The sequence below is a fragment of the Pan troglodytes genome, chromosome 11, assembly GCF_028858775.2.
Source record: "Pan troglodytes isolate AG18354 chromosome 11, NHGRI_mPanTro3-v2.0_pri, whole genome shotgun sequence".
In the NCBI taxonomy this organism is placed as follows: domain Eukaryota; kingdom Metazoa; phylum Chordata; class Mammalia; order Primates; family Hominidae; genus Pan; species Pan troglodytes.
In genome coordinates, this window is record NC_072409.2 from 112,035,048 (window position 1) to 112,059,645 (window position 24,598).

Here is a 24,598-nt window from a genome sequence, read left to right on the forward strand (position 1 = left end):
TCAGGTACAGGTTCATATACAGACATCAAATATATCAATGTGCAGTGTTACCAACACATACATAAATATTTTGTATTAAATATATATATATATATATATGAAAAACCATGACTAGCTTTTGTTTTTGTATGTCTGATTTGTTCAGTATTTGATATATGAACATTTATTTCAGCACATTAAATTAGCAAACTATTTTAAACAGCCTATAAAGCATTCCCCTACTACTTCAGTTCATAAATCTATGATCTTACTAAGACCTGGAACCCAATAGTCAACAGTCAACACTAACCAGAAATGATTGAAAAATGGCTTAACATACAATATAAATGGTTTCTAGTGATGGGCTAGTCTGGCTGTATTTAATCCTCTCAGAAATGGGTTTGGGAAGCAATACTATCCATATGTATGGAAAACATTAGCACCTTTGTTGTATGTAGCATACAGCATATGGCTCATTTTCGAAACTGTCACATTTGTCTTGGTGTCTGTTTTTATATGTCTGGTAGTGTTTTTAAAGCTTTAGAGTTTTAAATATTTTAAGGTTCAGCTTGAAATGTTTTTGTCATTCCAAGCAAATGTCCACTTTTTGTCCATGACTCTTTTCTATATTCGGTCCTCAAAAAGATTTTGAGCTCTGGAATTAGAGCCTCCGGCTGTGGTAGGTTTGCCTCCTAAGGGGCAAGGATACCTAAGTTGCTCCAACCATCAGTGGAGTGTCTTCAGGTTGACCCACATTTTCCATAACTCTTGAGAACACTTGAAACATGCAGATGATCATATTGCTCAACTTTGTTCCCAGAATTTTACTTCTCCAGGTACCTTATGACTGTGAAAGTTTACCCTCTCTACTTCTTTTTTTTTTTTTTTAATTGAGATGGGAGTCTCACTCTGTCAACCAGGCTGGACTGCAGTGGCACGATCTCAGCTCACTGCAACCTCTACCTCCCAGGTTCAAGCAATTCTCCTGCCTCAGCCTCCCTAGCAGCTGGGACTACAGGTGTGCACCACCACACCTGGGTAATTTTTTGTATTTTTAGTAGAGACTGGATTTCACCATGTTGGCCAGGCTAGTCTCAAACTCCTGACCTCAGGTGATCCACTCACCTCGGCCTCCAAAAGTGCTGGGATTACAGGCATGAGCCACCGTGCTCGGGCCCTACTTCTTTCCTTATTCCTCCTTCCCTCAGGTATGATTTTGCTTTCTAACTTTCTTCCTTTTAAAAAAATGTTACGCCTTTTGTTTTGCAGAGTAGGCAACAAACCAAGAGGCAGAACCAGGCAGGGGAAAAAAATGACAAAACAAAAATTTAAGCCTTTCTTTTAAAGTTCTAGAAATGTGCTTGTGTGGAGTGCATATTAACATCCACTGCAAACCTTCGCCCTAGATCTATGGAAAGAAGCCAAACCATGAAAAATGCCAAAGGTGCAAAAGGAAACTTCATCAATTAGTTAAATGTAAAATCTGAAGTGTTAAGACAATTTGATGAAGATTAAGACTTGGCTAAATAGCAAAAGTACTTGGAGTTATTCCCTTTTATGTTCTATTATACAAAATCAAGAAAATATTTGTTTAATGATTGTCAGGCACTTCTACCTTTAAGTGCTAGTAAATTAATTTATCACAAAAATATTTTGATGGAAACCCGTTGAGTATGTGTGAGCATAGAATAGGAGGCAGTTAAATTTGGCATTGAGCACCATAATCTTTCAGAAGCCACAACGATTGAGGACTTGTGGTGTGAAGAAGTCATAGTTTTGCAATGGAAATTCTTGTCAAGTATATGATGCTTTATAACATTCTAAGAGAAGGATAGTTTGCACAGCATGAAGATGAACAGGGAAGATGGCAGTTCTGGAACATACAAGTCTTGCACTTCTCCTGAAGTGTTGCCTTCCCTCATTGAAACAAACTTTTCAGGTTGAAAAGACAGAGCTTGATTGGAAAGAATTGCCTGAAAATACTTTTATTTCTGTGAAAGATAATAGTGTCCCAGGTTAAAGCAGCCAAATATCACTTGAGGCCATGCTGAGGATGACTTTAATAAAATTAGGGTGTTTACTTGTCTACTATTCTGAAAATCCCAGGCCTCCCCAAGCCTGCTCCTGAGCTCACCTGAGAGCAATGCTGTAACCTAACAGGAAGGCCAAGGCAGCAATAAGCAGGCCTCAAGGATGGCTCATTTATATTTTTTGCCCTTTTGTTCAAAGGTTCTGTGTTCCATATAATAATGCCCCAGGCCAGGCCTGTAAATTTAGATGATTTATCTGATAGTCTAAGAGGGACTATTTCATATCCTGTTGATCGAAGTGTGAATGCCACTTTGAAGGCTTAGTGCTTGTATATCTTCTGGTGAACACCTGTGATGAACTAATGATATATAGAAGCCCATATTTGGTGAGTCTGAGATATCAGGGACAGTGTGGAACAGTGCCTGGTCTTGGCAGGGAGTCCATTTATTAACAGTGAATGCTGTATGGAAGATGATCTGTCCCATGAATGACCACAAAAATTATGGCTCCTTTCAAACCAAAGCTGTACTACAGATTCAGTAAAACATGACCTTAGCAAATGACCTAAGCCATGAAGACATCATAGAGGCCAGTGTGGTTGAGATGTTTGAGTCCCACAGAAACTACTCATCAAGGATGAGCTAACACAGCTGGAACAAGAGAAATCTACGAGAAGAAGGGAATTTTATTGATTCCAATTGTATTGGGTTATAAAATAATCGTTATGTTTAGAGCTTACAATTCCTGTTGAATTATCTAAATTTTGAATGTAACCTTAGATTTTTAAGAAAAAAAAATAGATGTTTTGTTCAGATAATATAGGGAAATGTAGAAGGAAAAGTACTTTTTTGGAGCAGGATTATTTGAAGTCACGTGTTATTCTCTTCACTTTACCCTCCTTACTGGGAGGTGGTGGCTTCTCTCTTACAGTATCATTACTTTTTATAATAAATAGCACCATATAAAAATCTATACAGGATTTAATAGAAATTTGTGAAATAGTTACTATTTCATTTTAATGTAATTTTATGGTACATGTTTTAATATGTTTTCTACATTCTTAAATTGAGTATTTGCTGTCGTAGGACAGCTTGCAGAGTTGTGTTAGAAATAATTTTCTGTAAAAGTGCTTCATATAGTCTGTTCTCAAAAAATGGTTATTAAGTTAGAGATTTATTAGAGGGTTCTCAACTACCACACACATTTCCCAGTAGGTTAAACTTAATAGGAGAGTTGTGAAGATTAAACAACATGACTATATAAAAGTCTTTAAAAAGACATAGAGCATTATAAAAATGCATAGTTATTACTTGCATTAACTTCAAAAGCACTGCTTTGTTTGGAATTCACAAAGGTGAAAAAGCAGCAGAGCAATTTTGGAATTGGTCAGAAGGAGGTGGAAACTTGGGGCACATAAGGGATTTAAAGGTAAACATTTGGCAAAGTCTGTGTGAAGCATTCCTTTGAACTGCTATCAAAACCTTGCCGTTTTTGTAACCTGTCTTGCATCTGTGATGGTCCACCGAGATCGATTGGAAAATGCAGTGAGGTCAGGAGCAAGCTTCATACTTCTCTGTTGTAGGCACTGGTCATTTTAAGCTGTTAATTGAGCCCCCACCTCTAGTCCTGAGCCAGTCCTTCAGTATGCATCAAATCACCTGGAAATCTTGTGAAAATACAGTTTGCTGGGCCCCACCCCCAGCGTTTCTGATTCAGAAGGTCTGAGTGAGTCCCAAGAATCTGAATTTCTGCCAGACATTTCTAACAAGTTCCCAGGTGACACCACCAGGTGCTGCTGGTCCAGGTGCTGCTGCTGGTCAAATGTTTTTCAGCCTTTGAAAACCATTGCTCTGGATCATAAAATGTAGGCATATGACTTCTGGGAAAACATGACCTGAATTTTGACTGGGAGGAGTTAGAATTAGAATTGCATTGTAGTATCTAGTTCTGTTTCTCACTACATAAAACCTATAGGTGGATATTTTGCTTGTCACCCCACAGCAGCGTTATAATGGCACTGCTCATATTTTGATTAAGAGTGAGATCTTATAACCACTCAGCTGAAGAAAATGAAGATTCTGATTCCCAGCCAGCACAGGGCTCATCTGCATGTTTGCAGTTAATGTTAATGCCTTTATATGTTTGCAGGCTGCTTAATTTGGTGCTTCAATTTTTCATATCCACTTAGTCCCTTGTATTCATGTTAGTTTTTCATGCAAGATTAAGCTGAATTACCCAGTTTTACAATATGTGCAAGTTTTGCTGTAAAAATATTTTTGTAGGTGAGCAAAAATAATTCCATACCTCATTGAGGAGGAGAGGCAAGTAGCGAGGCTGGGCAATTGCAGCTTTATCCTTACTGGGAAAAGTATTGGTTATTTTTGTATTATTGTTTCTCCTATCGGAAGGTAGAGGGTGGGAGGAGGGAGAGGATCAGGAAAAACAAGTAGACGTAATACCTGGGCAGTGAAATAATCTGTACAACAAACCCCCATGACACAAGCTTATCTATATAACAAACCTGCACATGTAACCCTGAACTTAAAATAAAAGTTAAATGTGTATAATTTCACCAGTAATCAACTGGCATATGAGAAGAGAAGGTTGGGTCTATTATACTCTGAGGTGTACCTGAAGCAGGTCTTAAGAAGGTGGCAAAACGGAGAATTCAGGATAAAATTTCTGAAATGAGAAGCTAATACTTTTTATGGTTAAGAGGTTATAGACCAGACTGCTGAGTCTAAAGTTCTGACTTTCTGCTTCAACTGAATTTACCTTCCAAGGAAAGAAAAACATAGGTGGTTATGTCTCTTTCATGTGAAGAGTAAAGAAAAAAAAAAAAAACTGTTCTTATTCAGGGTGTTTGTAGCCACAGTCAAATTTCATCTTTTTTATACTTGTATGGGTACTGAAAATCTTAAGAATAGCAAAGACTCTAAATTAAGGGACATTAATGAATTATAACTTGGATATTACTTGCCATATTTTACAGTAATAAGAGAGCATATTGCAGGCACTGAATAGAGGGTATTGTGGAATTTATTCATTCCACGCAGCTATCAGCACTATCCCAGAATACTGGCTTTTATGCTGTCTTCCTCAATGTTGTCATGGGCTGATCTGCCCTGCTCAGGTGCCCCGGCCGTGACTCAAACCATTAACACTGCCTTTACAGCAGGCATTGATTCATCAGAAGTTGCAGCTGCCTTCTTGGAGTCTTATTGGAGTCTTAGTTTTTCTACCTAAATTTCCAGGCTGCTTTTTTTTGCCTTGCTTCTAGAACTCCCTATTTCTAGCTGTGACCTGGGTTTGCTCCGGAGACTCCAGTCCCGTTCTCTCTAGTGAACTTAGCTGCTCATGTCCTGCTTCTACTCTCACTACCCATCAGCCCTGGATTTCAGAGTTGAGTCTTACCCTGGAGTTCCTACTAACACCTAGTCCTACCTTAAGAAGTGAGGGGTCTGTAAGCTTCACTGGAACCTTTTCCTTGGGGACGTAGAGAAAGTCCCTTTTTCTGCCTTCTAGGAGTGAGTGGCTGCAGAAAGGGGAACTCTTCACGATTAAAAAGAAAATGTGATAAAATCTCATCAACGTGCATAGGAATTTGCTCCTCAGGCTGGTTCACAGGGATGCCTATGAAGCATTTCTGAGAAGTGGATGTACTTCATGAAAGATGCGATGCATCAGCTACCCTAGAAGATTTTGTAGTTGGGAAAGTAATGATCTAGGATTCATAGTTCTGGAGGACTAAGGCAGTTCGGAGTCATAGCTATACAAAAAGCAAGAATGGACAATATTTTGTGTCTTTTCTTTTGAGACAGGATCTTGCTTTGCCACTCACGCTAGAGTGCAGTGGCATGATCATAGCTCACTGTAACCTTGAACCCCTGGGCTCAAGTCATCCTCCTGCCTCAGCCTTCTGAGTAGCTGAGACTTCAGGTGTGTGCCACCACACCTGGCTAATTTATTTTTTAAATTATTTTGTGTAGAGACAAGGTCTTGCCCAGGCTTATGTCAAACTCCTGGACTCAAGTGATCCTCCTGCCTTGGTCTCCCAAAGTTCTGAGATTACAAGCATGAACCATGGCAGCGGCTCTTTTTTCTTAAATTACATTACTGACCACGTTTTGTACAATCCCTGTGATCATCGGTTTAGCCAATCTATGCTCAAAGGTAACATTTATAAATGGAAATGATACTTCTTCCTGTAACCCGAATTTTCCTCTTAGTGCGATCAATTGCTGGATTAAATGACATAAAGAGTTCTTCAAACATAGTAAGTGTTCAGCATCTAATAGTTGTAATTATTGTTGCTTTTATCTAAATACTATAAAAATACATGCTATAGTTCTGAAAATTAGAGAACAGATGCCACAGATTACCAATTACCTACCTTTTCCTCCTCCTCCTCTTCCTCCTCCTCCTTCTACTTTCTTCTTCTTTTTTTTTTTTTTTTTTTTTTTTTTGAGGAAAGAAGGAAATGTGGAAGCCTAAAAGTTTGGGAATACAATCAACATCACTCAGTAGAATAAAAGAAAACTGAAATATGTTTCTTTACATTTTGTATTCCACTACTTTGCCAGTAGTTCACATGGCATTTTTAAATTAAGGAAATCTACTGTAGCTCTCTAAAGAGAAGCAAATTGGAATTACAAAGACATCACTGGGGTGGCAATGCCCCCAAACTCACAATGTCAAAATTGTGTTTTGATGGTTACTAGGGTTTGGTCATTCAAAAATAGTGTTGTTGGTGGGTTTTTTGTTGTTGTTGTTGTTTGGTTTGGTTTGTTTTTTTAGAGACAGCGTGCTATGCCAGAAAGAACGTGGAGCTAAATCTAAACTCCAGTTCTGGATCTCCAGTCCCTAGATGTTCAGTTTGGGGAGGTTACTTTTCCTTTTCTATAATAATAATAATACTGACTCCATAGGACTGCTATGAGAACTAAATGAGATAACATAAAAGAGTTTAGTACACTCCCCGGCAATTGGCAGATGCTCATGTTCTTTTCTCTTTTTTTCTTTCCTTCTTGCTTAAAATCTTGGATAATTAATTGTGAACGAAGTCAATGTCTGTGGCAGTGAATAGAACCCCTTCTATCCATGTGTTTTATGCTGGGTGCTACTACTTGGTAGTCAGTAATAGATGTGCTGACATAAAGCGTTCCTTCCAAGAAGAATTTAAGTCAAGTTGAGGACTGGAGCTTCTGTATTCTAAGGCCCATTTTCTGATCTGCAAATTAGACTTTTGTTGTTGTTGTTGTTTCCATGAAGAGTAGAAGTATCCTTATACTGGTTGTACAGAGTGCCATTGCCTGCTTGTAAAATGAATTTAATGAACAGTGAATTTGTGAGAGTAAGGCAGGTGGAAGAAAGGAGAAATGGGATTGATGGCCTCAGCCAATGCAATTTTACATATTCCTTGTTTTGGTATTGCTGGGATGTAGCCCTGGTCCTGATGTCATTTTGTAAATAGGCTCTTCCAGGCCATGTCATTTATCTCAAAATATACTCTCAGGTGTCTAAAAAAACTGTTCTTGACTGTTGCTTACCTCAAATTTAGTTTTCATATTTCAAAAACAGTTCCCTAGTCTTTTCATGATGGTTCTCAGTAGTTAGCACGCAACAGTTATTACACCGAGAATCAGCAACCTATGGCCCATAGGCCAAATCTGGCCTGCCCCATGATTTTGCATGGCCTGAGAACTAAGGATGGTTTTAAGATTTTTTAATGTAAAATTTTTTTTAAAGTTATTAGCCTTTAGGTGAGAACAGTTGCCTGAAGAATGTGAACATTGCCTCTTTGCCTGCAAAGCCTAAAATATTTTCTGTCTGCTCCTTTGCAACAAAGGTTTGCCAAGCCCTGTTTTATACTTACATCTGAGACATTCATCAGAATGACTGAGTGAAATCAAGGCATCCATAAAGTGGATTAATTGAAATGAATTAAAGAGGAGAATGTATTATAAGACAGTTTAGGATCATGTAATACACGCAGATTTTATCATTTTATTGATCCCCATAATATTTTAGATTTAGCAAATACTTTAGTAGTCTTCTAGTCCATGGGTTTTTGGAGACTTTTTAAGGCCCGATATTTAAAACCGATAATGGCAAAGCTGTTTCCATTGAAGGCATCCAGAACACATGTACTATCCAATACTCATAGGTCTCCCAGGGCACTCTATGGAACCCCAAAAGTAGTGGCCCTCAAATGGAACTATTACTGGTTAAAGGCAACACATTGCAAGAAGACACCTGCAGAAGCAGCCTGGGCCATTGTGGGAGCACTGACTAACGTGGCTCTCACTTAGGAAGAAACTGCCTCAGGACAGGTGGGGCTCCATTCTAGTTATGAGGTGCTAAAGGCTGGCAAAGAGATCAGAGGCAGGGGCAGTCCTGGTTTTATTCTGCCCAAGATTTTTTTCCTAGAAAGGAAAGTATCTCAAATTCTTGAATATCAAGAGTTATGTTTTCGAAAATCTAAGCCTCTCCTAGACATATAAATTAAAGCCTAAAGTAAAGCAAATAATTGAAATGTTGAACTTTAGGGACCCATCTAGTCACATTCTAACAGGGATGTCACTTGCTTCCTCAAAATATATTTTCTACCAGCAACAAGGATGTTTGAAATGGATATAACTGAAGGCTGAACCCTCCATTCCAGATACAGATAAAAGCCTTTACATAAAAATTATTTGAAAAAATGTTGTATATGGGCATAAACTTATGACACCATGTGAGTACCTTCTAGCATCTATCTTGGGAGTAAAGTAAGCTAGGAGGTAACATGAAGCGCCTGATGGCCAAATGGAAGACTGTGGTCAGAGTGTGAATAAAGGAGGAAAGGGGGTTCTCTGGAGTCATAACAAAACCAGCTTCATTGTCGATGCAGTTTCACCCAGGGCTCATGATAATCGAAGCTGTGAGCTCCTCGCTATACCATAATTCTCCAGAAGGGCTGTTGTTACTTCATTTTACACATCCAGGAAAGGGGGAGGCTCTCTCAGAGAGTTCAGAGTTGATTGATAGGTCATCCCTTGACTTTGGCTAGAATAATAGTGCATTAAAAATCAGATTGGCTGTCTATGCTAAAAATCTGTTTCCAAGAAGCCTTCGCTGTGAAGTGATTTTAGAAGTCACGTGAAAGTAGAGTGGGTGGGATTGTCTCAGCATGCTCTGAAAGGGAGGAAATATCTTTTGTGGTCAACATGGTACAGGTAGGAGATAGTTGAGGCATGAGTAATGAGGAGATTGGGAACCCAGTATTTTTTACTGCAGCTTTGTTTTTTGTGGCCAAGTAAAACTTTTATTTCCAAAAAAAGGTGAGGGATCTTTCTGTAAGAACTTCCAGGAGTGATTGGCCACGTCTACCCCATCTTTCTCCTTTTTTTTCTGCCTTCCCACTCTGTCCCAATGAGGGTTAACATAACACACAGACCAGGAGGAAATGACAGGTTTCCCACAGGGTAGTCTGAATAGTTTGCTTGTTCCAGCTATTTTACTGACTTTCTGTGTAATGAATCGTTAGAAGGTGAGTAGCAGGTAGGTTGGGAGGTGGAGAAAAGACAGAAAAGGTAGGAGATTTGAGGTTAGCTGTGTCATGCATTGCTTGGAAAGATCTAAGAGGGCTGTATGAAAGATTCATCCCAGAGAAGTTGATAGAGCTGCCAGATGATGCCATTCTACTGGTAACAAAATGTCTTTGTTCTGAAATGCAGATGTTTCCGGAGCTTTTCCTAACATGAAGTTAATTAGACCTGGTATTTAGGAATGCTTGATGGTACCTTTTGACATTTATGTGGATGGCATCAGCCACTATCTTCTAGCTGTATTGCAGGGTACTCCAGAAAAGCATATAAACCTGTATCCTCTTCCAAACACTAACACCTCTTCCCTGGCTATAAGTCCAGCTGCATGATGTGGAAATGTAAATGGGCAGCCTACGCAGAAGTTTGGAGCTCATGGGGGAATATCTATTTGTAAGAGAACCTGAATATTCATGTAGCTGTCCAGACATCAATAAATTCTCATTTTGCTTTATTTATTTCTGTTCCCTAGAGAATAGCAGCACGCTTAAGCTCAAAGTTAATAGGCATGTTCTACAGAGCCGTGCCCTCACTTACCTTAATAGAACATCTCCCTAACACATTTGTTTATCCGTTGCCAGGTAGCTCTCCCATCAGGTGACATGAATATGTTTTCTTTGTCTTGGTGCATGGGAGACAGTTGCCAATGTTTGCCATCAATTAGCTTGGGGTAGCATGTCAAGGATGTACGGGTGATGTCATTTTAGTCTGACAGCCACCCGATCCAGTTGAGAAGGGATTGTTTCATTATCCTCTTATCAGGGCTGCTGGATAATGATACTCTACACTGCAAAGTGGGAAGGAAAAAAAAGACAGGCAGAAATAATAGATTTTTAGGGATTGGCAATATTAAAAGTTTTCATGCCACAAGGAGAAGGGAAAGATTAGAGAGATGACTGTGCAAACCCTTAAGAAGCTACTTTTTCCTAATACAGGTAGAATGTGGAATGATGCCCTTCCTGATGCAGAGGCAGGGGAAGGGGGGAAATGATCAGACATTAAGAAGAAGGAAAAAAGAAAACCAGCTCCTTCTACTCATTGGCAGCTGGCAGCAAGGCTAAGATTAGCTGAGGCCTCTCTCTCGTTCTCCAATTAACCTCAATACCAAATGCAGCCTTCCAAGTGACCCTGACAGGGCATTTTCCTTGCTAGAAATCTCTTTCTGGTTTGTGAATTTAGGTTCAGAGAGCATTTTTCATTGAAGGACAACACAATTAAATTGCTCCAAGGTGAAATGCAAAAAGACCGCAGAAGGCACCAGACCTTGTATTTTCACTATTGGGGGCCAAAACTTGAGTCACCCCCAATATTGGTAATTTTCTTCAGAATGTCTGAAGGGAAAGTCTTTCTTGAATCCTGAAAATTCTGGATCTTTATGCTCTTGGAGAAACAAACAAAAAGAAGTGCTGAAAGTGTAAAAATACTTCAAGATAACTAAGCTTCAAGAGGGACAATTGTGTTGACATTTTAGTAACAGCCCATTTTCGCTCCTTAACGAAGTGCAGTCATGCATGAAAATGACTTGTTATCTTTTAAACTGAAATGCATTATGGGTTGTAACTCAAAAGGTGTGTATTACTCTACTCGTGCAAAATAAAGTACATTTTAACCCTTGAGGATTCTTTCACAGGCCCCACTTCATAGCAACTCATATAAAAAAAAATAGAACAACAAAAAGCTTATTTGAGAATGGTATGTAAACTCTTCTGCATTTGTAAAGTAACACCACAGTTTATATTTGTATGAATTCTTCCATCTGTAGTTTAGATAGGAGGTCATACTTTATTCGAGATTTACCATTTGGGAGCAACATGTACCCTTATCTTTCCCTAGTTCTATTAATAATGGTAATAATTACAATAATATAAGTAGCCAAATAATAGCAACAGTGGTTTCTTGAGCACTTGACTGGCGTTCAGGCATATGCTCAGTGTTTTCTGCTCATTCTATAATCCTCGTCACAGTCCAGTGAGGTATTATCCTTATTTAAGATGAAGAAACTGAAACTTAGGTTAAGTGATTTGCCTAGACACATTGCTATTAATAGCTAAGGCTAAGATTCTAATTCAGGTCTATCTGTCTCGCATTGTGTATGCTTTGTTCTGTTAATAACCACACTGACAGTGTCTCTATAAAGTGCCCGATTTCTGATGAGGCTGAGGGAATCAGAATTTCTGTTGTCCAACTGTTCCCGAACTTTTCCCAGCTCTAAAATTCTCCAGAGAGAGAGACAGAGAGACAAGATTGAACTCACCATTCACATGGGGCTTCTCATTCTTTTCAGTGTCTCCGTGAAAACTTTTTTACCCTGATTTCATTGATTAGCTTATCCTCCGTGCCTTGACCCTGGAAATAGTGCCCAAGAGATGAATGGTGAGCCAATACCTCTTCCCGTGTTCCAGCCACCAAGCAATAATGTCATTTGTCAGGATCTCAACATTACTCTAGCACTACTTATATGTGCATTCACAGTGTGTGGGTAATACCGGTTCCCCCTTTTCTATGAGAGCAAGCCTGCATGAGGAGCAGCACCATGGCCATAATGCAACCATGAATGACTCCAACGCAGATTTACAAAGCAGCTCAGTGGTTGCAGATCTGCCCGGTAAACCTCCCCTTGGTGCATTATTGACAACTGGTGGCCTTTCAGCCCAGAACATCATTCTTGCTTGTGGTAAAGGATGCATATAACTAATTGCTCACGAATAACCCTTCCCTGCCTTCCTTCTTTTCCCAGCAGTGGATCAATATGCCTCTAGCAAGTATCTGAAATCTTTATTTGGGAAAAAGCACATTTCCTACCAGCTGTTTGCTTTCTAAACCAAATAATTCAGTTAATTTCTTGCCTGAAGTAATTTTCAGAGCTGGAAAACTTCTCTCTTCAATGCTGAATTGCTTTCAGGATGGGCAGAAACAGAAATGGGAATATCCTTTTTGCATTCTAACCTACAGTTTGATGGCTAAAGCTACTTGTGTGTTGTTTGTGGTGGGGGATTAGTGGCTATTGGCAACAAGCAGCCTTTGCAAACAGTGTTCAGGGGCCCTGACACAACCTTTTATGCCTTTTCTTGAATCTATCTTGCCTTTGGGAGGCAATATAGGGTGGTGTTCTGGGTCATGTGATCTATTAATAAAATCAGGCTTCCCGGATTTGAATTCCAGCTCTGCTGTTTGCCTGCCATGTGACCTAAGCCAGGTAACTTAACCAGGAACCAGAATAGGCCTCAAGTTCCTCATCAGCAAACTGGGGAAATGTTTATAAAGAACTTTGCACATTATAAATGCTCAATAAATCTTAACTATTGATTCCAAGGTATCAAGGGGCAGCAAGAAGATGAAATGAAGCTGAGACAGGATCCCCAGCACCTACTACTCAAAGTGTAGTTTCCATACCAGCAGCCTCAGCACCCCCCAAGACCTAGTGAGTCAGAATCTGTATTTTACCTTGATGATTTATTTGCACATTAAAGCTTGAGAAGCAGGACTCTTGCTGCTCACATAGTTTTAAACAAGAATGCATATTGGCTGTTTTTAATATACCTTAGCCTGACAAGGGAGGTCTTCATCCTTTCCCTCTGAAGTGATGAAAACACAGTTACCAAGCAATGCCTATAGTAGCCTTCCTCCGCTCTGGTGATGGCCTGAGACAAGTAATCTTTATTTGGGGATGCTACTAACACTCTTGGCCTCCCTCCAGCCACACAATAAATATGTTACAGCTGAAGAAACCCCAAGGGTGCCCTGTTTATACCCATTAGAAATATAGATTAATGGTTTTCATTTGGACAAAGAGAACTGCATACTAACCAAATTAACCTGAGCTAAAGGTGCCAGCCTAGAATGCTCTGGTAGCCTATGAGATGGCATCTGAGAACCACATACATCAACAGATGCTGCTTTGTTAAAATTATAAAGCTCAACTGAGTTACCTCCACCTACCTCTACTGTAGATGGATGAGAGACTGCAGTGAGCCAGGCCACTAAGAAAGAGAAAGCCCATGGCAGCAGGGAGGCCAGTACCTGGCCTCTGCTGAAGACAAGGCTCACGTATTCATCTCAAGAACAGGATTTTATTTCCTTAGGGAGACTACCATCTCTTAATCACAAAAGCAATAAGAATTTCCAATATGTTCCTCTGCTGTGCTTAATCAGTTGTTCCAGCTGCCAGTCATCAGGTACGTCTGGAAGTTCACTTAGAAGCCCTCTTCCAGCCTTGAAAGCAGTAATGACCCCTGAGTTGACACAGACAATGAAGGCTGCTCCTGTGGGCAGCCTGTGTGTGTCGGCTGATTTGATGACAACACTTTTGTTAATATTGCCCTGTATCCTGGAGGGATCAGCTCTCTTCCTTATGTTTTGATCGATAGGCCACATTGTGTGCCCTATTGGTTGAGTTTGGAAAATTATTTTGAATGTGTATGGAAGGAAGTTTTTCCTTTTGCGAATGACATTACAGTTTTACTCTAAGGTGGAGATTTTCTTCCTGAGGTTAAAAATCACTTGGCAAAACCTGAACATTTGTCTGGAACCATATGTTGTGGTGGGAAAGTCTGTATGAAGTCGGCAGATATTCAGACTTAAAACATTAATAGAGATTAGCACCTGCCTGGTGCAGAGTAGGTGCTGGAAAATTGTGTTTGGAAGAATGAATGCATAAAAGAATATTCCTAGACTGTAGTAATAAAGATTGAATTCTGGATGTGTGACTGTGATATGGTCAGAAATTCCTAGAAGTCAGGGTAAGTAAAAGAGCATTTCCTATGCCACAGTGGATCATTGGCAGAGACCAGGGACAATTCTGTTGAAGCCACAGCTCTCTGACTCCAGAGTGTTGTCCATTTTTTTTGAAGGGTATGTGAGATGGGGATTGGATAAATGTTGGAAAGCATGCTTGTGTCTGTTGTTACTTCCTCCAAATTTCTGGTCATCATCTTGGTCACAAGCAGCATCTACAATGAGCAGTCATGGCCTGGGCTTGGCATGCAAAGTGCTGTCATGTAGACACTGACTTACAGGCTTCTACTAGGTTGTAATCTCACCTTCTCACCAGAAGTAAGATTTTCCTATACTATAGAAAATAAAGGCAAGTCATAGACCTTGTTTGTTTTCCAGAGAAGTGATTTCCTCCACCCTAGATAAGAAGTACATTTTCCAAATCCAGATTTTAAATTGAACCCTAAAGCCCTCCCTTTCTTGTTCTCATGGGGCCGTAAAAGAGGACCACTGCCCATTTCTGTCCCCTTCACCAGCCATAGCATTCAAGGGAAGGGCTATGGATGTGGGCTTGACTGGTGGTCAGTCAACACCAGTTGACGTGGGCTTTACTGGCAGTCAGTCAAACCAGCACAGCTGGAGGGCATATTCTGGAGCCCTCAGCCCTATAGCTGACACCTCGTGTGCCCCACCTAGCATCCCCTTCACCACCTGTTTCTAGTGGCCTTTGCTAATGCAGCCAGCTAATGCACCAGCCGTAGCATGGTAGCACCTCTCCTCAACTGCACCATGTCCCTCTGGCTTTCTTCCCTGAGGCTTCTCTGATACCCTGATGTTGGGTATCTGTGAGAACATTTAGCCACTCTGGTACATGTGCCCCTCAAAGTGTGAGCAAATTAATCTTGACCGATGGGGCAACCGTCACCAAATGCAGAATAGGAGTTGGTGGATAAATGTTCCTTTCTGTCCCTGTCCTAGTCACTGAGCCCCGAGATTCCATGGGCATTTATATCTTGTTCATCTTTGTTTACTCAATGAACATGAACTGATGCTGTTTGGAGATACCAGGCACCAAGGATGTCTTGTTTCCTGTCCCAGGACCTAGCTTCATGTCTGCCAAATGATAGGTACCCCATACATATTTGTGGAATAATTGCCTGCTAAGAGAAGAATAAAAAGAACACAGTTAACTCTGCATATAGAGCAAATGTAATGAAGTCAGTAGAAAAAGGTAGAGGACATCACAGAAAAAAGCTCAGTAGTATAAATTGTCATAATACATTTGAGTGTGGTCAGTTGTCTGGTTTGGCCAGAGCTTAGGATGCATTGTGGGGCCACAAATAAGTGCATTAAAGTGCTTTTAACACTGTCCAATGATTTATACTAATAGGTCTTGGTATTTTGGGAAAATCGATATACAGAGGTCTGCTCCCTTCATTAAATTACAGTTTCCCCAAGGGCAGGAACACACATAGAGTATCAAGGACGTAATAGACACTTATCAATATGGAATATAAAAATAACGGCTGAATGATAGATGGGTGAACAGATGGATGATGGGGCAGGTGGATGATGGATGGTTTTTCTTGGCTGTTAAATGGGATGAAAGAGAGGTCCTAAACCAGGCTTAACTCTGAGCGAGTGGCAGGCTACAAACAATCCCCAATTTCCCCGCCTATGTCATTGTAGCTAATGCCAAGTATAACTAATATAGACCTCTGAGAAGCAGCACACTTTCTGCTGGACCATAGAGTAGAACACAGAGTGTGCACACCAAGTTTCCTTGTTGCCCATTGGGTTGTAAACAGCAGGGGCAATGCTTCCCTTGTGATGAACACATGCACATACATACAAAAAAACCTCTGGGGAAAAATAAATACTGGGTGCATTCAGCAACTACAACAAAATAAATAGGAGAACTCACATTTCTACACTGAAGCAGAAAAAAAAAAAAGTTAGCTGTGTTTTCATAGTATCTCTATGACCTTTATTATTCCATTAGATTTTGGAATAGTATATAAAACACCAAGCTCCATGCTGACAAACACCAGTTTTGAAACTATTGCCACAGTCAATCCAAACAGCCTTCTCCCCTGGGTAAAATTATTATTTGGAATACAAGCAGAATTGTGGTTCCCTGAGCTAGCTGAGCATAAATGAGGTTAGTGATTCATAAGGTGACTCTAGTGAGTTTGCAAATATGCAACTTGTATGGAAGCTGACGCACACAACAGAAGCTCAGCCTTGCTTTTCTGAACTGGTAAGCATTTTCAGGCCTCACCACCTCTTTGGAGGACTGTGGTAGGTACAGGCTTCTGAGGACAAGAGTTAACCTGACAGAATGCTGATTTACCAGAAATAAACCCTTCAAATCAGATCACACCCTTGTCAGTAGCTTTTTGAGCGGGAAGATGGTAATTCTGCCTCTTCACATGTTCCTTGAAATACTTGAACTCTTGTTCCATTGGATTAAGCTTTTGGGGGCTAGGTCATCTGGGGTACTTATTCTATCCTGGAGAGGTTGGGGAAAAGTGGTACTGGTATAAAAATACAACTCCCTGAACTTTTAAACCCTCAAATCTTTTCGATAATGTGGCTTCTCTTTCTTAATCCTGAACCTGATTTATTTTTTTAAAAAATCCATTTATTCTTTGATATTAGTAGAGTAAGTTCAAAAAGAACAGAAATGGGTATGGAGCTCAGCATAACTTTGTACAAAGAAGGAAGTTACAGAGAATCAGCCTAATGCTGCTGCTATGATTGCAGCATAATGAGATGTCTACGGAGTAGGTCCCAGACACTGAGGGAACCTTTCTGATAGACTGTGAAAGTGACAAGCTCCAGTTTCTTCTGTGACATCGTACCAATTAGCTGATCTAAATGGGCACATATTCACGTTTGAGGTCACGTACCGTTCTCGAAGGCTAGGCTGCCCGTACGAATGGGACTGTAACTCACTCTCTGTGTCATAACGGGCAACAGTGGGGGAAGATCCCGAAGCTGTGTTTTCGTAGTTTGAGAGACTCCTTTGATGAAGGCCAAGTATATTCATCACACCATCAGGAAAATTCCCTGGGTTAGTTAGACTCTAAAGTTAAAAGGGTGCAGGATCCTACGTTCATGCTAGGATCAGGGAAGCTCCAGTTCTCATTACAATGATTTAGCAGTGACAGAGAGGGACCCCAGCTGACCTACCGTGGCTCACTGCAGCAGTGAGAAGAGGAAGAAGGCCTGTGCTGTGCCCTTCTCAGTCAGCTGACCAAATATTCTGTTACCTGACTCTCATCCCCTGTGACTGAAAAGTGCTAATACAGAGACCTTGGCACAGATGCAAACAGTACAAGACTGACTAATTATACAGTGTCCAGACAGGGAACTGGCAGGGCATGGCAGCACTTAGGAGACAGACCGTGAACATCAGCCTGAAGCGAGCCAGACGTGAGCTCCGGAGGAACCTGTTCCACCATGAAAATAAAAGCTGTGTGTACCCAAGAAGGGGAGAACTGTTCCCTGAAAACCACCGAGAGAAAAACAAACAAGCCCCTCAAATCTGCTTGCTGTCAGGCTTCGGTATTTAAAAAATGTGGGCTTCCTTTGGGGCAGGGTCTCATGTTTGTTCTCCCTTGATTTCAGCTCCCATTTTCTCCAGCAATTATTCAAGCCGAAGTGGAACAGCTGCTGGGGCCGTACCACCCCCACATCCTGTCAGTCACCCTTCTCCAGGACATAATGTACAGGGGAGCCCCCACAACCCCTCCTCCCAGTTACCTCCACTCACAGCTGTGGACGCAGGAGCTGAGAGGTAAGGCCATCTGTCTCTCTCTCCTAATAGGTGTCGCCGCCAAACCTCCCTTCACAGACAAGTGCTTTGACAGTTGCTGAATTTTATTAATAATCCGTTGGTGGGTTGAGTTACCCAAAGGTGACATTTTAAAAGTACATACACAAAGCACGTGGACCAAATATCTCATTATCTGTTTCATTTTTCCACGGGAAAACAAATGAAATGATACTGGCAATAGCCAGCCGAAGTTTCAGTGCTGGAAACACACCAGAATTTCCCTGTCTTTCTACCTTTCATCGGTCTGTTTCAGAGACCCAATTTTAAGGTAATGTATATGCAGGTCGAAACACTTCCCGATGTCAGGTGGTGCCCTCGCCACATAAATCAGTATTGTTAAGGCACAGGATTTTATATAGGCTGCTCATTGAATATTTTATATTAATATCTGTCTCACAAAGGACTTCTGGGAGAAAATTTTTAAACAACCATGATCTTCATGATATTTTTACTCCTGAATTCTTTATTGGCCCCAGAGGCCTTTCGAGGCCCTTCATACTTCTGTTTCCCAATCTCGTGTGCTTCTGTGTACCACAAACCAAAATAAGAGTCTGCATCTCTTGCTTCTCCATCTCCTTCCCCTTTTTGTGGAGCAGGCTGTAATGAACTTCTCTTGCCCAAGGGCAAGTGTATGGCTGCATCAGTACAGGTAGCTTTGGAAGGAGGTTGGATGCTTCAGTCCTCTCCGAGCTGTCCAACACACCTCTTGTCACCTCTCTCTACTTGTCATCTGGCTTGAGTTGACCTACCTGGTTACTCCCAGACATCCAGAGGAGAAGTAGTTCTGGCAATTGTTGAACAAAATAATGGGTTGAATAGGCAGCAGGAATAAAAGTTTTGTAACTTTGATTTCACCAGTAATCTCTGGTTCCATCATTGTTGGCCTGACCTATGAGTTTGGTAATATGTGGTTTTAATGCTGATAAACCATAATATTTTACTGTTTATGACTTTCTTCCTTTATTCATATTATTTTGTTTGATGAATGTCTGTTGAATACCTTCTATGTGTCAGACACTGTGTTGGATGCTGGAGTCCAAAAAGTTATTAAAATATGCTCCTGCCCTTACAGGTTTGAATGGTGAGGACAGGCATTCAAATGAAGTATAATAAGGCTGTTTGGTTAAATGATGTAATAGAGATCCCACAGGAGCCTAAAGAGGATGTCTCTAAATCTGTCTCAGGGGGTGAGGGAAAGAAAGACACAGTGACGTAGGCATTGAAGGAAGACTAAGGCTTTTCTGGATGCCTCAATGGGGGCACAGCATCCCAGGCAGCAAGAAGAACATATCCAAGATGGGAGGAACAGAAAGGACACCGTCAGGGAAGGTCTCAGTAGCTTGGGATGACAGCATCCAGGCATACATGGCTGATGAAGTCAGATAATATTAGGTTGGCTTATGTGGAATTGTGTATTTGATGCTAAGGAATTTGCCCCTTATCCTGCTAGGAATGAAGAACCATTATAGGCTCTTTGTTAAGAGAGAAACGCAATCAGATTGACATTACAGCAAAAGAATTCAGGTGGCAAGATAGTTGAGTAACTGAACCTGGAAGGAGAGACGGGAAAAACAAGGAGAAGAATATTGCAGGAGGCCTTGTGAGCAATATGGTTACTTGAAGCAAGGCAAAGCAGTGAGGATGGAGAATTTATTCAAGAGCAATTATTTAGGAGGCAGAATTACTAATCATTAATATATATGTGGAGCAAAGAGGAGGGACCAAAATTCATTTATAAGTTTTACCCCTAGATACCAAGATTGTGTCATTAATAGAAACTGAAAAATACAAAAAGAGTGTGGTAGTGTGGAGGAAAAAACAATATTGAGTGGAGGAGAAGAGGAAGAAGAGGGAATAATAAACTGACTTTAGGAGTTTGAACTTTAGGTGATTATAAAAGATCCATGTGGATATGTCTGATTGGCAATTAGAAATATGAATCAGAAGATGCTGGACTTTTTAAAAACAGTTCTATGCACAAGGTAAAGTGTAAACAAATCATTAGCCTCCTCCCACAAGATCTGTCAGCAAAGCAGCGCAAATGATAACCATCCATTAAGTTCACAGACATTGCAGACAGAAAATCTTTTCTTCCACTTATCTGATATATTCCTATAAATTAAGATTTTTTTTAAAAAAATGCATCTTATATAGTTTTCTGTTTGGTTCTAAATGATATTAGCCAAGGACTTTTCATCATCTCATTTCATTCTGCCTGGCTGAGAATCTTGCTCCACAATGTCGTGAAGCTCAGGAATGATCAATCGGAACCTCCCTTCACTGCACCTCCTCATCTATAGTCATAACAACTCTTAACAAGAATATAAGACAAAAACAATCATTGAGTCTCCTTTTTGTACACAGCCTTTAAAAGAATACATGTAGAAAAAGATTTTAATTATTATCAAAGACAACAATATCACAACCCAAATGCCTGAAATTTGCATCTCAGTTCTGACAGTTGCTAACTGTTTGGCTGTGGGCAAGTTCCTTAGCTGCTCCTGCTGCTTGAGGTTTGTGTGTTTGTCTTTTTTTTAACATTTTGTATTTTTTATTCCTCCTCTTGAAAGTTTGTAACATATAAAGAATGGCAAGAATAGTACAATGAATACCCATGCATGTACCCGGCACTCATATTCACCCATTGTCAATATTTTGCCTTTCTTTCCTTCCTTCCTTCCTTCCTTCCTTCCTTCCTTCCTGTCCCTCCCTCCCTCCCTCCCTCCCTCCCTTCCCCTCCCTCCCTCCCTTCTCCTCCCTCCCTCCCTCCCTTCCTTCCCCTCCCTCCCTCCCTCCCTTCCTCCCTCCCTTCTCTTTCTCTCTCTCTTTCTCTCTCTCTCTGACTTTGGTGATTCTTTGTTTTCCTGCCTATTGTTGCAGAATCATTTGACAGATGGTTGCAGATATCACTGAGCATTACTGCTAATTCCTTCAGTAGGGATCTCCTAAGACGGACATTCTCCTACATAAACCCAATATAATAATCACACTCAGGAAATTTAACATTGATATAATACTATTCTCCAATGGTTACTTGCTATTCAGATTTCCCAAATTTTGTGAATAATGTTTTCTATAGCTGGAGATTTTTGTTTGTTTTCCTTTTTGTGATTCAGGGATCTAATAGGGATCTCACAGTGCATTTAATTTTTATTTCTTTTTCATCTTCTTGACTGTAATGAAGATCTCCAGCTTTTTATTGTTATTATTATTGTCTTTCAGAACATTGACAGTTTTGAAGAACTCGGGACATTTATTTTACACAGTGTTCCAGGGTTCCATGGTTTGGATTTGTGTAATTGTTTTATCCTAAACAGATTCATTGTAAATATTTTTGGTGGGAATACCACATAGATGATGTGGTGTTTCTTAGCTTTTTTGAGATTTAGATTGCACCTTATGGGGAATTAGGATTACATAAACTAAGTAGATAAAGTGCCTAGTAAGTTATATGGCATGAAACGGGCCTTTCATAGCTGTGGATACTAACATAAAGACAGGCAGCTTTGGCATAGCTGAGTGATTCAGTTTGGAAGTCAGAGGATGTTGTTAAATGATCATAGGGGTTGATAATGTAAATAATCATGGAAGGGGAAATGAAGAGGAAGGAGGTACTTTATATGATGGGAGAATGAAATGGACATTTGCACTTTGTGGTTTTGCCTTGCTGCTATATTCTCCCCTACTGGACGTGCGCCCCATCCCTTGCCTTCCCAGCTGGAGTGGGCAAGTGTGAGTATGGCAGGTTCTCTCTTCCAATCAGGTTTGGAAAGGAAGATGACTTGAAACAGCCCTGACTTATTCACCAGGTTTGCATTAGTGTCCAGCATAAAAACACTAAGAGGAAATGTGCTTACCTTCCGCTTTTGGTTTGTATATCTTTGCCTCTGTTTGCCTGGGAAATCCCCCAGTAAAAACTCCAGCAGTTTTCTTAACGGAAATAGGTTTATCACACTCTGCGATTTTTAGTGGGAAACTGGCATCTTTTCCTGCTTGCGGGCATTGATTCATCATTTACTTAGCTTTCACATGCTAAAAAAAATGGGCTGAGTCACTGTCAGAAGTCAGGAAAGGTCCACCACATCTACCCAGTTAGCGTCAAGTTCTTTGATCCTTACCATCATAAAATAAAATAAATGCAAGTTCTCTCAATCTAACAAGGTTCCATTTTTATTTTGAAATATTATCTGAATGACACATTATTTCAGTGATTTAAGCAGCACACCACATCACCTAATGTTGATCTAACTTATTACGGGAAGTGGTGTTTTACTATGGCATGTTGAATGAGCCAGTGGTACTTTATGACAGTGGCTTCCCATGAGAGGAACTCAGCGTCTTTGGAAATGTTAATTCATTGAGTTTCATAGTATGTCTGTTAGACCAGAGAAAACAAAAATATTGATGGGAGTCTCTTTTTGAAATGCAGAAATCTTACAATTCCAAGAATAAATCCTCTGAGTTTGTGTTTGCTCATCTTTTACAAGAGAATGTCAGCTGCCTCTCTTCATTCTGAAGAAGGCCACAAACAGTGCGCTTTGTCGTTCAGGTAATAGAGCTGAAGGAGGCCTGTGGATTGACCACAGTGGAGAGGCTTATGAAGGGCTTCCTAGGAGCCCATGGCTGAGCCAGAAAAGACTGAAAAGAAAGTGTAAATATAAGGAAAAAAAAACAAAGTGTTTTTTTCTGTTCTCTCACTCAACAGTAATCAACACAAAATGCTTCTGTGACCAAATGTGTGGGGGTTTTCCCCCAACCCACTAAGCATGCAGTCACTTCTGCAGCAGACACCAGCTGGGTGTCCTGTAATTGCAACCTATGCTGACTCTCTACTTGGAGAGAGTGTCACATTCCACAGGTTGAGGACACAGTTCCACAGGACTGCCCCCTACTTCTCATGCCAGTTGCAAGACCTGGGTTATTTTGCCTGTGCATCTGACAGACTGACTATAAATCAGGATTTCCACAGCCCCTTCCTCCGGTTCTATTAATTTGCTGGAGCAGTTCACAGAACTCAGGGAAACACTTACATTTACTAGTTTATTATAAAGGACATTATAAAGGATACCAATGAAAAGATGTATAGGTCAAGGCATACGGGAAGGGACACAGAACCTCCATGCCCTCTCCAGGCCTACCACCCTCCAGGAACCTCCATGTGTTCAGCTATCCAGAAGCTCTCTGAACGCAGCCCTTTTGGATTTTTATGGAGACTTCATTACATAGGCATGATTGATTAAATCACTGGCCATTGGTAATCAGTTTACTCTTTGGCCCCTCTTCCCTCAGAGTTTGGGGGTTGAGGCTGAAAGTGGACCCTCTAATCCTGCCTTGGTCTCTCCAGTGGCCAGTCTCATTCTTTCAGGCAGCCAGAGGCTGCCAGCCATCAGTCAACTAATTAGCATACAAAAAGACACTATCACTTTGAAGATTCCAAGGATTTCAGAAGTTGTATGCCAGGAATGGGGAGGAAGACCAAATATATATTTCATAATATCACAGAAAGAAGGGATGTGTAGTCTCTTTGGAGAGTATTCAATCTAGTATATGAATCAGCAGCAGAAAATATGAGGAACAATTATTTTTGAGCAGTAGTCAAAGCACCTTTACCAAATAAGGAATGCCAAATTTTTTAGTCTCTATGGAGTATTGGGAAGGCTTACTCTTTTCACCCATAATGTATTATTTCTGATATAGCATTGCTAGAATTCTAGGTACTTTTATACATGTATGATCTTTCTAGGCCTTTCCGTAATTTGCATAAGTAACTTTGACTTTTTCCTTTACTTTATTTTCTTTATTTTTTATCTTTATTTTAGTTTATTTTTATGCAAATTTATGGGGCATATGATGTGAAATTTTGCTACATGTATAGAATACATAGTGATCAAGTTAAGGTATTTAGGATGTCCAACAACCAAGTACAATACGTTTTTTATTTAACTATAGTCACCTTATTCTGTTACCAGACATTGAATTTATTCCTTCTATTTAACTGATGATCATATGGTTTTTTGCCCCCATTCTCTTGATGTTATATATCCCATTTATTGATTTGTATATGTTGAATCATCCTTGCTTCCCTAGTATAAATCACACTTTTCCTGTTGGATTTGGTTTGCTGGTATTTTATTGAGGATTTTTTGTCTATGTTTATCAGGGATATTGGCCTGCAGTTTTATTTTTGTTGTTATTGTTGTTGTGACTTTGTCTGGTTTGGGTATCAGGGTGATGCTGGCCTCATGGAATGACTGTGGGAGAATTCCCTCTTCAATTTTTTGGAATAGTTTCCAGAGGATTGGAATTAGTTTTCTGTACATTTGGTAGAATTTTGCTGTGAATCTATCTGGTCCTGGGCTTTTCTTTTGGGAAGACTTTTTAATACTGATTCCATCTCATTATGCATTATTGGTCTGTTCAGGTTTTTTATTTCTTCCTTATTCAGTCT

At 40.3% G+C, this 24,598-nt stretch overlaps 1 protein-coding gene across 14 annotated transcripts in view; it reads left to right on the plus strand.

Annotated features, from left to right (window-relative positions):
- The window catches only part of GLIS3 (GLIS family zinc finger 3), a 740,609-nt gene that overhangs the window by 667,175 nt on the left and 48,836 nt on the right, over nt 1–24,598 (plus strand). For all 14 annotated transcript variants that reach the window (XM_063788746.1, XM_063788747.1, XM_063788748.1 and 11 more), the window contains one exon: nt 17,943–18,111. In XM_063788746.1, the coding sequence (XP_063644816.1) occupies nt 17,943–18,111 (169 nt within the window). The remainder of the gene's footprint in view (nt 1–17,942; nt 18,112–24,598) is intronic.